Source organism: Syngnathoides biaculeatus, chromosome 17 (genome assembly GCF_019802595.1).
Source record: "Syngnathoides biaculeatus isolate LvHL_M chromosome 17, ASM1980259v1, whole genome shotgun sequence".
Classification (NCBI taxonomy): domain Eukaryota; kingdom Metazoa; phylum Chordata; class Actinopteri; order Syngnathiformes; family Syngnathidae; genus Syngnathoides; species Syngnathoides biaculeatus.
In genome coordinates, this window is record NC_084656.1 from 21,759,107 (window position 1) to 21,776,391 (window position 17,285).

The following is a 17,285-nucleotide window of genomic DNA, read 5'->3' on the forward strand; positions in this document are numbered from 1 at the left end:
CGCTTTTCAGCTGACCCACCGTGCCGCCCATTGAAAAATGATGACGCATAAACTGTTTTAAATCTTTATATTTATGTCATCACTGTACATTTTTACAAGGTACAGTGATGATTTATTATTATTATTATTATTCTAAACAGGTGTTTGCCGGTGGGTTGTCTTTGGGGGGGTGGGCTTTAACAGCTTAATCCCATTGACATTCATTTGAGAGTGTTTTGATATCAAAAACGAGCTCATAAACAAATCAAACTCTTAAGTTACATCACTTCTGTATTTCTGATCGTGAAAGTTGCTTTTAATATGACAAACATGGAACATACACGGACAAGCAATAGCTTACATCTTATATTCCGCTCAGTGCCCCCCACCCCCAGTGTGGAAGTCTAAACTCGGACAAAAGGAAGGTGATACACAGGATGGATCTTTAAAAAAAAAAAAAAAAAAAGCGCATGTCAAAGTGCGAGTGCACGTGTAAGCATGCAGCGCTACGCAAAGTGCGCTTGCACAACACCGCCGCGTGTCACCATGGACACCAAATCACATCCTGTCTCCGTTTCCTGTCAGCAAATATGAGTTATGCGCGCTATGACAGCTTGCGGTTAAAACTAATCCTTTTTTTTTTTTTTTTGCACATGTAAAAAAAACCCAAAAACGACCAAGTGAGGCAAGCCACTGACGTCCAGACACACACGTGGAGGGGGAACGCCTGCTGTCCGCCGCCGCACCTACCTTGAGGAAACTTCGCTTCAAGGCGAGGCATTAAAAAAAAAAAAAAAAAAAATGGTATACAAACACATAAACAGGAAAAAACAAAAAGATGGTTAGGCCCTAAACAACCAAGCAAAACGTTGCTCTTGATCCGTTGTCATCACCCTGACTGGGGAAGGCGGGCAAACAATCAGTGCACAGTGAAAGTGGAGGTAAAAAAAAACAACGCATAGAAGGGCATGCAAAAAAAATTTTTTTCGCATTCTTTTGCGATATTTTGGGGGAAATTTTGCAAATATATTTTGGGACGTTTTTGAACATTTTTCTGATTGCTTTGTGTTACTTTTGCTGAATATTGTGCGACTGTTTTTTTTAATTATTTTATTATCGATTTTATTTTTTGCAATTGTTATGATTTATGAATGCTGTGCAATATTTGGCAATATTTTAGGATTACTTTGTGGTACCTCTTTTTAGAATGTTACACCATTATGGTATGATAGTGAAGGATTTGTGCTATTTGAACAGAGTTTTTTGGGAATTGTCGGGCAAATATTTTGCAATTGTTAAATAGTATTTATACACAAAATGTTTTGCTATTTTTTTTCAATATTTTTGCAATTGTTATGTCGTGTTGTGATAGTTTTATAAATATTTTCACGCAATTTTTTTGACACTTTTTTTGCAATTCCTGTATTTATTTGAATGTTTCATAATTGTTTTGTTTTTGTTGCTTGGTTTTAGTTTTATGAAAACATTTGTGATTCATGTAGATTATTTTGTGTCCTATAAATGTTTTGCCATTTTGGCATTGATTTACCATTTTTATGCAATTGTGTTTGATCATCGAATCTTGTGTGGTATGTCTATATGTATCATATTGCACAACACCATGAAGCTCATTAAATTATCACCATGGTGCACAAGTGATATATTTTTCATATTTGATTTAATTCTGTTATTCCTGTAGATATTGGTACTATAGTACTTATAGCTAGCTATTTTTCTTATGTAAAAAAAAAAAAAAAAAGTTGAAGATGTTTCAAAAGTCAAGGCACCGATGCATTAAAAATTGGTTGCAATATTTTACTATTGTTAAGAGTTATCATACGTGCGGTCACTTGTTATTAAAGGTAAAGTTGACTGTTTACTAATAACAGTAATAACCAGTACGAATACGTATTTATTTTACGATCGTTAACTCGACCGTTTACGTAGCGGGTGCTTGATGCGTCTTCCGGACTTCAAACGCGGTGTACTGCTTTTGGGTGAGGGCGACCAATCACATGACGCTGGGACTCCGCTGCGCGCTAATGCATGACGGGCGACGCACGAGGCTCGTACAGTGCGCTCCCATAAATGCCTCCACTGTGTTTACGGGACAACGGCGCTATTGTTTGGCCAGGCACGCTTGCTCCAGCAACCCCCCCCCAAATCGAAGCTGTTTGTGTCCAGCAAGCAAAAAGGCTCTTTATTCCCCGGCCTGTATTTGCATACTAATCGGGTCCGAACCGTGTCAACTCTTGAGCCTGACACCCCCGCTTACAGAGGCTGGTTTGAGGACTCTTTGGATTGGATGTCAAAACAGAAAGAAGTTCCAAGTCAAAGCTTGGGGGGGTTGAACGTACCTTTTCTACGTCAGCCTTTGTCACGTTGATGTCGGCGTCCATCTTGTCGAAGTACTGCTGTGCTTTGTCGGCCTCTTTGCAGTCCCGCTCAAACTTCCTTTTACACTGGGGGGGGGGGGGGAAGTCGATTAAATCTGGCGGCAACTATGCATAACGATGACTCTGACAGCAATAGTAAGTAGTGACAGTAAGCCTAATTCATAAATGTCAATCCTGTGCAGCATGAAATCAATAAAGTTTGAGTCACGTTTTTGGAAAAAATGTCGCATCCGGTGTAAAAACTGTGCCAAGCAAATATGCGTTCATCTAAGATGACACGCTGTGGCGACCCCTAACGGGACAAGCCGAAAGGAAAAGTAGAGGAAGCAGTATGAGAATAAATAATAATAATATAAATAATAATAAAACAATTATTATATTATAATAATAATATAAATAAATAAATAAATAAATACATTGATAAAGAAATAATCATGTTGTGTGAAAATAATTATTTGCAATACCAAAACACAAATACGTGAGGCCTCTCAGAGAGAAGAGCACAATGTTTTGATTTTTTTTTTTTTTTTTTTGCAACAGTGTGTGTGTACACTGCATTATTGTGACAAAGTTTCAATGAATTGTTTTGTAATTGTTTATTTTATGGCAAAAAAATATTGCGCGAACAAAGTTGTATTAGTAGGAGAATCGACTAAAAAATGTTAATGTTGTGAGAAAAAAAATAATTTACAAATGGCAGACTGTGAATAATCAAGGCTCTTATAAAAAGCAAGATGAACATTTTGCTTTTTATCTGTGATATCATTTTGTCGCACACTTTATCGCTTCTGTAGAAATCCAGAGGCACGAATAGGCAAATATGGCATCACGGCTACCTTTGTAACAAGTATGGAAATGTGTACCCGATGGTGTACGCAATGCGTCACACGAAGTTTCTAACACGCAACGCGGGTCGCGTTATGACACGACGACGGCGTCGGTGAGCTGCGGCATAAAACGTACGCCCACAGTGGCGGCCTGTGTGCGCGAAAACAAGCATTCGTCCAAAACCCTGTGGCAACAATCATGAGTTTGTCGGGAAGGGGGGGTCGGATTGTGACTGTGAACTCTGCCTATCAGCCTCACAAAGAGATCATTCAACGCAGTCATGCTCGTTCTGGGGGGGATGGGGGGGGGGGGGAGGCACAGATAAGGCCTGCAGTTCTGTGCAAGCTTTGAACCAAAACAAATAGATGTGACACGGCCGCGTCTGCTTCGGTGGAAGTTGGTCACACTCCGCCGTGACTGCGCTGGTCGAAAACTGCAAGTACGGCCAAGCGTAGCCCGTTTACGGCTAGCCGAAATATTGAATTGTGGAATCGTGCGCAGTCATCTGTTACGCGGGTCCCACTTTTGGCACCAAACAAAAACAAGAAAAACGTTTTAACTTTTTTCCTCTTTTACCGGAGGAATTTTATTTTTCAAATTTTTTTAGACATTCAACTTATGATTGATTATTACCAATGCATAACATCAAAATATAAATACCTTAAAAATTACACAATTGTTTAATAAAACAAATGGGATGAATCTAAAAAACATGTATATGAAACAATTATGACAGAAAATAGTGATTTTTTTTAAATTGTAAAGTTATAAAACAATTATAAAAAATATACATCTTGAGTATATTGTGAAAAAATCAAATTTCATTGTTTTGAATTATATAAATGAATATTTTATTTAAAACAACAAACATTTCAAATAATGTAGGGCATTTTAATCTTAAAACTAAATGTATTTCTTTGTGTAATTCAAGAATATGACAAATTGTTTTTAAAAAATAAAAATAATAAAAAATAATTCAACACATTTTAAAATAAATTGCACATTATTTTATACTGTATACATAAAAAATTAGTTATCATACAAAATATAAACTTAAATACAATGTAATGTATTGGATGGTCGCAATTACATTGTAGAATTAAAATCTAATTTATGTGATTTTATAATGTATGATTTTATAATAATATAATCATATTTTTGAGAAAAAAATATCAGATTTTAATCAAGCATACTCAACTTAATTGTGATGACTTATTTAGTGTTATTGCTTGACTTTTGGAGTTTTTCTGCTATCACGATGTTGCTTTTTTAGCTCGATACCCTCGCTAAGAGTTTATTCAAAGAAATCTCAAAAGCCCAAACTGCAAAAATACGGCAGAACCACGGTGGGTTTTGAAGCGGTTCCGAGATCACTCACCGACTCCAGCTGTTTCCACGAGCTCTCGATGTGCTGCTGTGCTTTGCGGCCATCGTGGAAGTGCTGTTGGAAGGCAACGTGAACACAAATATCAGTCATGCGCGTGCGCCGCCATCTTGAAATAATGAAGATAATGGGCTCTGAAGTCATCCTTGGATACGATCAATATTAATAGCCGTAATGGCGATGGTGGGGGAAGTCGGGTAAATATTTCATATGTATATGATGTAAGCGTACATGCTGTAGATCCATAAACGTGACGTATCGGTCATCATTTTCCTTGAAGCTTAACGACAGAATTGCAGCGGACTCGATTCAAGATCAGCCAAAAAATTGTTATGCACAAATCTTTTTACTGTCGATTTGCAAAATCTCTGCAAATGTTTTTGGATCTAGTATTTCTTTTATTATGTGCCTTTTTTTTTTTTTTTTGCGAGTGTCACGCTATAGTTCTACAGTATTGTAGTGAATATTTTGTGATTATTTTTTGACTGCTGTGGCCATTATTTCACAAATTATGCAATTGCATAAATGCTGTGATCATTTTCCAAATATTTTGTGATTGATATGCAGTTGCCTCGACGACACGATAATCTTTGCAATTAGCGTTTTGCGATAGATGTAGAGTTAAACATACTTAATATTTTGAATACTCTGTATTTTTATGGCGAGTTGACCACAATAGTCACACTTCCCATTTCCCAACATCTCATTCAAAATGAGGAAGCGCTCGACTGTTTCAGAGGAAGTACTCCAATGCATCGCCGAGTCCCTGGGGTCCCCTCACGTGGACAAAATGTGCGTACTGTCTTCCCCCCGCCCCCTCCACACAGCTCGACTTCGCGTTTTTTGCCCGTCAGTACTACTCGACTGATACCAAGAGACGAAGAACAAAGCGGCAACAGAGCAGCTGACTTCATTCCTACAAATCAAACGTTTACCCGTGACGACGCTCGTGGAAAATATTGCGCTTCCAAAACTCCCGTTAAATCGAACAAAGACCACGAGGTCCTGAAAACAAACGCAGTCCATTTTCCGCAGACAAAGGAACGCTCCTTCCAGGTTATCAGACAGGAGCAGAGGCATGCGGGAAATGCGCTAGTGCCAACTACGCGGCGCCTCCTGTCTTCGCAGTGCCGCGCAGGCGAGCTGCGCTTGGAGGTTTTTGCCAACGATGACGGTCAACCCAACAATGTGCAACCGTTTTTTTCCTGGAATAGAAATTTCTTTTATTGACGTAATGTGAAGGGATTGGACTTTTTTTTTTTTTTGTAGTTAACCATTGTAGGACGTAGACAAAGGGAAAATGATTTGACTTGGATTTAGTATATGACGACTACCTAAGACCCCATCCACCATTTTGTCTGGCTAACGCTTGTCCGTGTTTGTGCGCCGGGAGTATCTTCGCATTTTTCGCCCTCTTTTTGAGACATTATCGCCCCAAAGAAGGAAGCTTTGCCTTTTAGCAATGCTTCTGCAGCCAAAACAAAATCCATCACCATGGAAACGAAGTTCAAGAGCACAAAAAGATTGGAGAAAAGAGAGAAGCCAACACCACCGAGGCTTCAGTCGGTCGACCGTTGTGACAGTTATTAAAGACAAAGCCCGGATTTTAGCAGATGGGAAGTGTTCTGTTCTGATGTCGGATACAATGATCACAAAACGAGGTTCTTTGATACTTGTCGAGATGGAGAGGATTGAGGACCAGGTTCCTTAGCAATAGCTAAAGCACCGCCTCCCCTTCTTCTTCTCCATCCACCTCTCAGCATTCATGCTAAATACGCCATCTTGTTTATTTCACTGTATTTCTTGTTTATACAAAGTATTTTGATCTAAATGTTGACTTTTAATGGTGGAATCCGATTTAAGTCCAAATTCGAGTTCAGTCGCTACTGTAGGAACGGATCTCAGTCCAGTCGCAGACCGAGGACTGCCTGTTCTGGGAATCTTCTCTCAGAATAAATGTTGCATTAAGACAGAAAAGTAAAACTACGTTTGTGTTTTGCGGTATGCGGACGCATGTGGCAAAGGTTCTTTTTTCCCCCCACTGTACACTTCAGTGCACTGAAGTTCTAACAAGCCCGTTAGGTCATTCGTTGGAATGACGCGCTTCGCAGGAATGGACCCTGACACAGTCACTCCTGCGCGGTTGTCACCTAACACAATCATCCCGGTAAACAGCCGCAAATCATAGAAGAAATAAAGGAGATAAGGCCAGTAAGAGCAAAGAATTTAGACCGAGAATCAAACGAGGCCACGCTGCTTGTGAAAGGTCAGCTCAAGTCAGGATTCTGCCGACTGCGCTACCAACTTTAACAACTGTCGTCTTTCAGAACTCTCCTTTGCTTGGTCATGGTCTTCACACTGGCTCATATTTCCTTGGTCTTGGCCTTGACATGAATTCACATTTGTTTGGACTTATTCTTGAAAAAGTCTCAGATTTTCTTGGTCTTTCAATGATTTGAGCGCATGTGGGCTGCGGCTACAAGTGCACATAAATGTCGAGTAGCGTTAAAGTAGCATTCGCCGGTGCTTTAGTCGTAAATGAACATGACACCTAAGCCGGAGACCACAAAGGCTGTTTGCTAACAGAACACCTTCTAATCATTCCTCAACACAATCCCAATCCAATCTCCTCATCCTCCAGGGAAAGTGTGGATACTCTTTGTTCAGGCGGGGCAAAATCTTCGGATATTGCGTCATTTTAGTTTTGTCGGGGAGTTTATAATTCAAATGTGCTTGCGTAACTAGCCTGAATTCGACAAGCCAGGCTGCGACGCGGGGAAAGCAAGACGAAAAGACCCTTTGAAAGCACCGACCGGGGCCTCATCTTGGACGCGAGGTGCACAAACTGTGAAGGGCGGGTGCGGGGCTACAAACTATGATACCAAACTACAGACGTATCACACTGAACGTAATTTTACCAATTTAGTTTTTAAAAATAATTACAAATATATCAAACAAAGGCCATCCTGATTTTTTTTTTTTTACACCGTTCAGATAATTACAGTATACCACGTTATCAAGGGTCATTTTGACCCGCAACATAATAGAATGATTAAGACATGTCTTGGTCCCTAATGTGCATTCTCACGTACCATAATTCCGGGCCTACAGAGCGCACCTGGTTGCAAGGCTCGGTACGCAGAAAGAAAAACCTAGCATTAGCACGGCGCTAGCATTAAACTCTTTCTGTGTACCAAGGCTTATAACCAGGTGCGCTAACGCTAGCACCGCACTAACACTATGTGCCTAAAAAGCTGCTGAAATGTATTTTAACCATCATTGGGCAGGTCAAGTTGCGCTTTTAACACTAGCTCTGCGCTAACGCCAGCGCCGCATCACCGCATAAACCGCAAGGTTGAAAGCGTGTGAAAAAAGTAGGCTGGAAATGACGGTAATTTTAAGGAATTTTAAAGCGTTTAAATACATTTCAGCAGCTTTATGGGCGCATTTTTGTATATTTAAAGGGTTCAATTGACGCACAACATAACATCAGAGTTAAATTGTGCGTTTGAGTGCCTTTTTTTTGTGCATTGAGGTTTATTTAATGGTTCAATTTGACCTGAAACATGAGAAGCTCACAGTTTGCCTTTCAGTTGGGTTTTTTTTGGGACATTTCAGTGCCTCCTCAGTGCATTTTGCATATTTAATGTGTCAACCTGACCTGCAACCAAACAAGAGGCTTACGATGTGTGCTTCAGTCCCTTTTTTGTGCACATTTTAGGACCTTATTTGGTGCTTGTTCGCTTATTTAAAGGAATTAAAGATCTCGAACATTTTAGTGTATATAAAGAAATTTTAAGTGCCAATTTGACCAACACAACGGCAGGAGGTTTAAGATATCCCTCTTATTCCCTTTTTGGGGTACAGTAATGAATCAGAGCAGTTCGAAGTACGGTGGGAAAATCCCACCGTGTGACACTCTGCAGTCAATAGGCTCCGAATTCTGGACCCGAGTCAGAGAGTGTTCCAGTTCAGAACCAGCCAAAAGAGCAGGACTTGAGTGATTGGGGGGTGGGGGGTGGCTTCACAAAAGCTTAAGACTCCTGCTCCCCCTGCTTTGGGACCACTACAAACATGAACAAAGTGTCAAGTAAAGTCTGATCGCTAGCTGTGACCCCCGGCAAAATGTCAACAGTGAACATACACAAAAAAAAAAAAAAGGGTCAGCGCGCCTTTGGAAAAAAAAAAAAGCCTCTGCTTTGGCTTTATTTTCCACTCCAGTTCCCTCAGCTGGGGGCTTCCGTGACACCTCCTCCATGACAGATCCCCCCCCCCCCCCCACCACAAAGTACAGCTGGTAATGTTTCACTTAACAAGCGCAGCGATGTTAGTTATGACTCAAGAGCCGCGGGGCTGCAATTCCTTCATACCGTATATATTGTATTCCTTAATACGTCGACAAAGGCATTTGAGAGAAACGGGAGTCGAGCCGGTGACGCTCCGCGCTGGCGGGCGACCCTCTGGGTGAAAGCTATATTTACTCGAGCGTGACCTCAACCCTGGCTGAGTGGAGCGTGCTCACGAAATGGGCCGCTTCACTCCATCTTGGAGAGGAGGCTCTGCTCTCCCTTTGCTCATTTTATATTCCTGTTATCAGGAATTAAGACGCTCGGGAAAAATCCCATCCAAGATCCCCGTTTTTATGTTTTCTTGTATCAAACTAGCCCCACGCAGTGTTTTTTTTTTTTGGTCAGAAAGACGACTCACCGACTTCCTCTCGGTTTTGAGATCCTGCAGGTAGCGCGAGAGCTCGGCGATGATCTGCGACGTCAGGTTCTCGGCAATCACCTCGTGTTGCCCGGCGTAGTCGTTCAGCTCGTTGAGCGTGGTCAGGAAGGCCCGGCACAACGTGTACCTGCGCAATCGCGGCGCCGTTGTGATTTCGTTCGCAGGGGGAAAACGTTTGCGTTTACCATTTTGATCTTGAATCTTACTTGCTCTCCTCCTCTTCCCGCGAGTTCTTCTTGGGTTGGTATTTCTTCGACAGATTTCTGCAAGAGCAAGAGACAGTTAAGTCGTGTGCATTGAGAATTCCAATAATGACCGATATTTCCAGATGATTCTGGGCACGGATGCCACAGTACCACCGCTGTTGCCGTTCCAAGCAAACCATTTCCCAAAAAAATGACAGATGCCCGAGAAAATAAAACAGAATAAAATTATGGTCAAAAAATAAGACTAAAATTTTACAAGAATGGTCGTCGGTAGTCACTAAAGATAGCGACCAATAGGCTAAGTTGGCACCATTGGCTCGACTTTTATAAACTGGATCCTGTCTGTCCGGAGCCATGTCGTAAGGCTAGTGTTCTGTTCCATTACATTTTCCAAGCCGCTTATCTTCAAAAAGGTTGCGGGGGTGCTGGAGAATATCTCAGGGAACTTCGGGGTAAAAGCCAGACTACACTCAGAACTAGTCGCCAGTCTGTCGCAGGGCAAACACCGACACCGTCACTGAGCGGAACTGGTCCCACACAACTGCCACACTATATTCCTGGCGGTCACGGCGACCCCGTTTCAGGCCCCAGGGGAGCTCCATGAACAAGTTCAAATCCAGCCCGGCGTCTACTCTTGACAGAACGTGAGAAAGCGTGACGGAACGCATCAAGACTGCGAGAAAACACTCTGGGATCGGAAGTAGACGACGGACGCAACAGTCGAGCGCCTTTTGACTTGCACCAGGCCACAGTCTGGCAGGGGTACCATTACAGACCGTGAGAAAACTGGGGGGAAAAATGGTCCCACAATGCTAATACGTTTCAGGCAGACGGCTGCGGTGGCTAACGCGGTCGCCGGGAACATAGCATAAACACAGAATTACCGTCATTTCCAGCCTACAAGTTTTTCACATGCTTTTCAACTTTTTTCATACACTTTCAACCCTGCGGTTTATGCAGTGATGCAGCTAATTTGTGCGTTTTTTCAAACGGCCGCAAGGGGGCACTCGAGCGGAAAAGGTAAGAATGAGACCGGTGGAATATATGTGCTGAGGAAGTGACTTTTACTAGCCCTCTTAGCGCTGCGCTAGCGTTAGCGCTGTGCTAGTGTGTTGCTGCTGTGTTACTGGCCTGTCTCAATGATATTTACCGGTAAGTTTTATTTTAACCGGCCCTGTTAGCACGAGCATTAGCGCTAGCGTTAAACTCTTTCTGTGTACCGTCTTTCTTTGTAAATATCTCGTGTTTCAATGTGGGCACTTGCGGCTTTTACACAGCTGCGGCGTGTGTATGTACCAAATGGTATTTCCTTTACAGATGTACTCGGTGACGCTTGTAACCAGATCAGCAGTGGTAGGCCGGGAATTACGGCAGTGGAAGCAGCGCACGTTAATGCAGATGCACTTTAGACTGGGGAAGGTGTTACAAATAATCCCTTGTTTAAAGAAAAAATAAAAATAATTGTGAGTAAAGAAATCAAGTTGATCTACAAAACTACTATGCACCCGTCTATTTTAGATACTGGGGAACGTGAATGCCATTATTAGTTTTTGTCTGACGCGGTCCTTGTGGACCTGCCAGAGCGCCTATCCAGTCAATTCCAAAGAATGCTTTCCACCCTCGCCACGACATCTCCATACTTCTCGTTGGTTCATAAATCATCCGCCCAACCCTCCCACCCCCCACCCCAAAGCCCCGGGGGGGAGGTCATACGCAGAACCAGTCACCAGAAACAAACATGCACAAACATGCTTTTCTATCGCGCCCTTGTTGTGACTCGGGCCGAGCGGCACGGGACGGGAAGGCGGATGCTGCGTGGCTACTCTTGTCACCGAAACGTCATAATAAGCCCTGTGATGGTGATGATCACGAGCAGCACGGCATTAAATAGACTCGTTGTCCAAAAAAAAATTGATTTGCAAATATGGCGTTTGCACATTAACTTTACTAGAATGCAGTTGCAAATTTATCAGAATTTTACTTTTTTATTTAATTAAAATGATTTGACCAGAATGCAGTAGCAAATTTATCAGAATTTTACTTTTTTTTTTTTAACTAAAATGATTTTACCAGAATGCAGTAGCAAATTTATCACAATTTTACTTCTTTTTTTTTAACTACAATGATGTCATTTTTCAAGAATGGTAAAACATTTGCAAGTGTAAAAATTATGATTTTTACGATCAGAGATTTTAACCATACAAATGAATGATTTTGTAATTTGACCAGAATAATATTGTATTTTTTATATTTAAAATATTAATTTTAATATTAAATTAATATTAACATTTAAATAAAGATTAAAATAATAAATAATAATAAATTTTGTGATTTCATCCATAACATTATTGCTAAAATAATATCCTTCTCTTACATAAAAATTTACCAGAATAAAATAACTATTTTACAAGAATACATCTGAAAATGTAAAAGATTAAAGTCATTTTCCCGCTAAGGGAAAATATATATGAATAATGAATGACAGCAAAGAAAAAAAAAACTTCCATGTGTCTGCACTCCATCCTTCTTAATCTGCCCCTCATCCCAATTGGACAGTTGCTAGGCAGATTTAACCACGCAAGCCTCCCCTCTCCTCTTGCCCTCGTCTAATTATAGCGCCCAGGTCGCCACGCAGTCGCTCCAGGCCGAATGTCACATGCCAAGATTACTCGCGTCCACTCACCTATTTCATACATGTCGAAATAAAGGTTGTAGTCCTGATTGTCACCTTGACACCCTGGATTATGTTGGACTGGAATTTGAGTGTGTGTGTGTGTGTGGAGGGGCTTTTAATTTATTGCCACGAACGGCGCATTGTGCATGTTTACACCAATGCAAACGGAAGAGGATTAGATGTGGATTAGTGCGGCGTGTGTGGTTGCTATGGAAAGGAACAGACATCCTGGAGGTGGCGTAAATAATATAATAATATTAACAGTACCTCATGTAAAATTGGAAACTGGAAAAATAATTAAAGTAAGAATACTGAGGCCAAGGTTGAAAGAAAAAAAAAATGCCGATAATTACGTCTGTGAGGATTCGGCCGCAAATATCACATTTTAAAGACAAAACATACAACGAATAAAGTTGCTGAAGTCATCATTTCACCAAAATGAAATAGTCAATATTTTCTAAGAGTCGTTTCTGATGCTCTTCGTTTGCACATTCGACATTCTTTATTATGTATTCGACCGAGGAACGGCGCATAAACACAGATGAATAGTTTGATTATCTCAAGTTGACTTAATTCTTACATAAAATAAGAGAGAGAGAGAGAAGTCGTCTATGAGGATTTGTGGCGAAGGAAATACTGCAACGCTATTGGCTAATAGTTATAAAACTGGGGGGGGGTCAATACCATATTGCATGTCCTCTTTAATTTTGTTTGTGTGTGTGTGGGGTGGGTGGGGGTGTAATCCCCCACCATGCCAGGCTGCTCATACGCTCATCATCAAGTGGAGGGGGGCGACACTTACGGTTGGAGGATCGCAAATCTGGGTCAGACCTACTGGGGGTGGGGGTGGGTTGGGGGGGTACATCAGGCTGATACCTACATGTTGCTATGGAAACGCACAAGCGCCACCCACACAACGCTCCACCACACACGCAGTGACTTGACGTCCACTCGCTTGAAGCAGAAGTCAACACGTAACTGTAGTCAGTTTGAGTTCCTCTTTTCAAATTTGCATTTTCCCCCTTTAAAGGGCACAGAAATGCTTTATGAAGAAAACAGTGAAACTACAAGAAACACATCATAATTTTTTGAGAATAAAGTTGTGACTTTACGAGAAAAAAAAAAAATCACGTGATTTCACAAGGGTCAAGTTTTCATTTTACACAAACGCAGTGGCAAATTTTATTTTCGTATAATTACTCGAAAGGCATATAACTATTTGTATACAAGATGGAAAAAAAACCATGTGGCAGTTAAAACCCGTTCAAGGACTCACCTGATTTGTTTTGCATAGTTGGTTTCGATCTCAGACCTCTCCTTGACGAATTTGCTGTACCTCTCCAGAAACTCGATCCCCCACTGCGTGTGCTTCTCCAAGTTGTCAAATTGATCCTGCGGGAAAGCGAATGCGCCGTTAATGCCAGCTGCTTCAAAAGTGCTAAAGCCAGCGCTAACGCTAGGGCCGCGCGAACGCTAACGGCGTTAAAATAAAACTTACCGGTAAATATCACTGAGGCACCCCGGTAACACGGCGGCAACACGCTAGCACAGCGCTAACGCTACCGGTAAAAGTCACTTCCTCGGCACATATATTTCACCGGTCTCATTCTTACCTTTTTCCGCTCGAGTGGCCCCTCGCGGCCGTTAGGAAAAAATTGCACAAATTAGCCGCATCACCGCATAAACCGCAGGGTTGAAAGCGTGTGATAAAAGTCGCGGCTTGTCGGCCGGAAATTACCGTATTAGTTTTGTGGATTTCCAGCCTCGTGTCACAAACCTGCGCAAAAATTGGGCCACCGGCGGTGGTTTGCCAGTCATACTATCATAAACTGTGCAGCAAAATGGAGACTGTGGAGTCAATACTGTAATGTAGCCTTGGGCGCTAAGACACAGCGACATGGTAAGCTAACGTTAGCGTCCGTGTTTATTTTTGTCATTTCATCGCATTTCTGTTCAACCAATGAGCAACCAACACACGTAGCTAACGTGGACTATAACAAATATGGAGCAAAGCAACATCATAAGGTCAACCTTCCAAAAAATAGTCTGCTTGTTTTGGTCATTTCCAGCTACGAATAACAAATCAGCTAGCAACCCAAATTTGGGAATGTGTTCGGCAAAGTCTGTGGAAAAGCATTGCTGGTGGTTCATTGGTTAAGCCGATTGGGCCTAGATATGTTAAAATCAAACCTTTATGGTCATATCTTATCTTGTTGCGGAACATTAGTTTAGGGTACTGCAGTATTAGTCTACTACAGTCTCCACTTTCCTGCCCAGTTTCACCGGTCCTTTCAGAAAACCACATCTGGTCCCTTATTGGTGGCACGGATTTGTGCTACGCTCATCGATTTTCAATGACAAATAGGTATGCAAACATTAGCTTAGCTTGCTGCTTTGCCGAAGCTCTGGACACACCAACTTTATTGTACTCCGCAGACTCCGTTTCCCATGGTACACGTTGAAAACCCCAACTAATACAATGTGTAGCGTCCCAATTTTAAAATGTGCCTCACAAGAGACGCAATCCAATGGTGAACTCACCACATTGTCGCGATAATTTTGCAGATATAAACACGCAAGGTTGCCGTCACTCTGGCAGGTCCCCATCCTGTCATCTACCATATCTGGAGTGTCCGCGCAATACGTTCAGAACTGAAGCCTGGAGGCAACGCGACTGACTTGACGCGCATCTGCAGGAAAGTGCGTTTGTGACACAGGAAGTCGCTGTGGCGGGGTGGGGGGATCGAGCGGTTCCATACAGCGTGTGTATTAAAAACAGCAGAGTGGCAGAAACTCACTTATAGTCAGGCCCGTAGATACTACAACATCCGCACATTGACGGGAGAGTTGGAATCTTTTTTAACGTATAATTAATCAGTTTACTCGTGTGACAATGAATAATGTCAAAATAAGGTCCGCCACGCTACATGCTGCAGCTCTGCAAATGGCCACAAAGTTGCATGCAAAAGGACGAAATGGCCTTCACCGTGAAAGCCTCGCAGCGTGAGGGGAGACAATAATAACGTCTTGAGGGTAGAGGGGAGCTTCCGGCCGGTATTGTTTGCTTATTTCAATGAGCGATCGCTCATCAGTGAGCCACTCAGCAGACCAGATAAGGCAGGCCAGTCCTTTAAAAAGCCCTTTCGCAAGAACAGTGCTACTCAAAAGTGGGCTTCGTGAACTGCAGCCTGAAGGTCCATCACGATTGCCCAAGTTATTTTAACCTACTTTCACAATATTAGTAAAATATTATTGGTTAGTATCTTTTTTTTTTCTTTATGTCCATGCATATTGTGAATTATCTAGGTGATAGTGGTCAAAATTAAGGCTTTCTTTTTCTGTCGATTTTTTTGTGTTTTTCGACGGTAGTAACAAATTTTTTAAAATGAGATTAGAGAGATTTATTACAGAAATAAAGTCACATCTTTAAAGTGTATTTTTTGAGAATAAACTACAGTTTTTTTACAGGTTTTTTTTTTTTTTTTAGATATAGCCAATATTTTATTATTTAATATGTTTTTTGTCCTACGGCATTTAGTGGTACAATGGACGCCCGTTATTAGCATGTTACAGGGAACGAACCCGACCATGAATAGCGAAAATGTGAAATGGATGACAGTCCTCATAATTGCAATGCGGGGGGATTGGGGAGACCCTAAAAAAATAATAATAACAATGCATTAAAAGTATTCACTTTTCAGTCGCCCCCTAGTGGTGGTAAGTTACTTGCATGGCAACAGCTGCCCTGGGGCAGTCTTACGGGAAGTGTGGCTGCCATTCTGCGCCTATGACACTAAACATCCAAAAATGACTGAAGCCAAAATGACAAAATGCATTCAGGTTATGTAGTAATAATAACAATAATAATAAGCAGGGGATCAGGTAAGAATAAAAAATGAATAAGCAAGGGTGCCAACAAATAACTGAGGATCCGTTCCAAAAAGGTAAATAGATGTATGAATACGTGGTGTTCCATTGTACAGTGTACAATGTCAATACACAATCTACAAAACACAAATTATTATGACTACGGGGGGGCGCTCCTCCCTAAGAGGTCCCTGGACCAAAACAGTTTGAGAATGGGGGGAAAAAAATGCATCGCAATCATCAAAGCTCCAATCAAAAACACACTCCTCCGCGCATGACTGGCGTTACCCTTTTTTGCAGCGGTACCATCGTATCCCGTCCAAAACTCATCTGAAACCCAGGTTAGTCCGATGCGCCGTCCATCCGCGGGACCATTTCCGAGTAGCGGTTGGGAACTCTGCCCGCCGACCCCCCGCGCGATAATTCCAGATTGTTCGGCAGAGAAATCGGGGGGAGGCTCCACTCTCCGGGTCGGTGTGAAATGTGAAGCGGGCCCGCAACGTTAATGTTCCATCGGGCGTAAAGTGCATCGGAATCGGACGGGGGGACGGCGGCGGCGGAGGAGGATGAGGAGGACAGTCAGGGAATGGAACAGAAGAAGGGAGGTAGAGAGGTAGGAACAGAGGAAGGGAGGGAAGAGGGATGGGGCGGGATTACACAGGAAAGGGATTACAATTGAGGGTAGTGGGGGGGGGTGTTGGCCTTGAACCACCCACCCCCACAGGCCTTCACTGGACCTTCTTATTTTTTTTTTTTTCCAATAAAACTATAAGAAAAAAAAAACATTCTAAATCTCCAATTTGAATCATTTTGGGAAAGAAGACCCAACTATCCACTGGCAACTTTATGCATTATAAATGACGGTTATGGAAACAAATTATTTAAAAAGTGCACAAACATTGCGTCAAACATGACTCTGCTTACAATGAAAAGTGGTACCTCTACTTACAAACGTCTCTCGGAACGAAAAATTCAGGTTACGAAAGGAAAAAAATAGGCGCTGGATTCGCAGCCCCAAAATTTCAGCGAATTTAAACATCCTGTATGTTGGTTCGTGTTTGTATTAAGATGCTTTCCCATTGGCTATCGCCGTAGCAGCTTCCTGGCATCCCATTGGCTAGGAGGGACGTCAATCTTTAATCATGATGCTTTTCGTTTCCCTTGGATACTCGACTGTCGCCGAATCACGCTAGCCCTTTCACAAGCTAGCACACGTTGTAAAA

General features: G+C 42.0%; 1 protein-coding gene across 1 annotated transcript in view; it reads right to left on the reverse strand.

Annotated features, from left to right (window-relative positions):
• The window catches only part of LOC133490416 (formin-binding protein 1), a 42,999-nt gene extending 26,350 nt beyond the window's left edge, over positions 1 to 16,649 (reverse strand). Inside the window, 6 exon segments of the mRNA XM_061800440.1 lie at positions 2,337 to 2,441; positions 4,582 to 4,644; positions 9,295 to 9,442; positions 9,522 to 9,578; positions 13,472 to 13,587; positions 16,351 to 16,649. Of these exon segments, the coding sequence (XP_061656424.1) occupies positions 2,337 to 2,441; positions 4,582 to 4,644; positions 9,295 to 9,442; positions 9,522 to 9,578; positions 13,472 to 13,587; positions 16,351 to 16,392 (531 nt within the window). The 5' untranslated portion in view covers positions 16,393 to 16,649.
• Between the last annotated feature and the right edge of the window lie 636 nt (positions 16,650 to 17,285).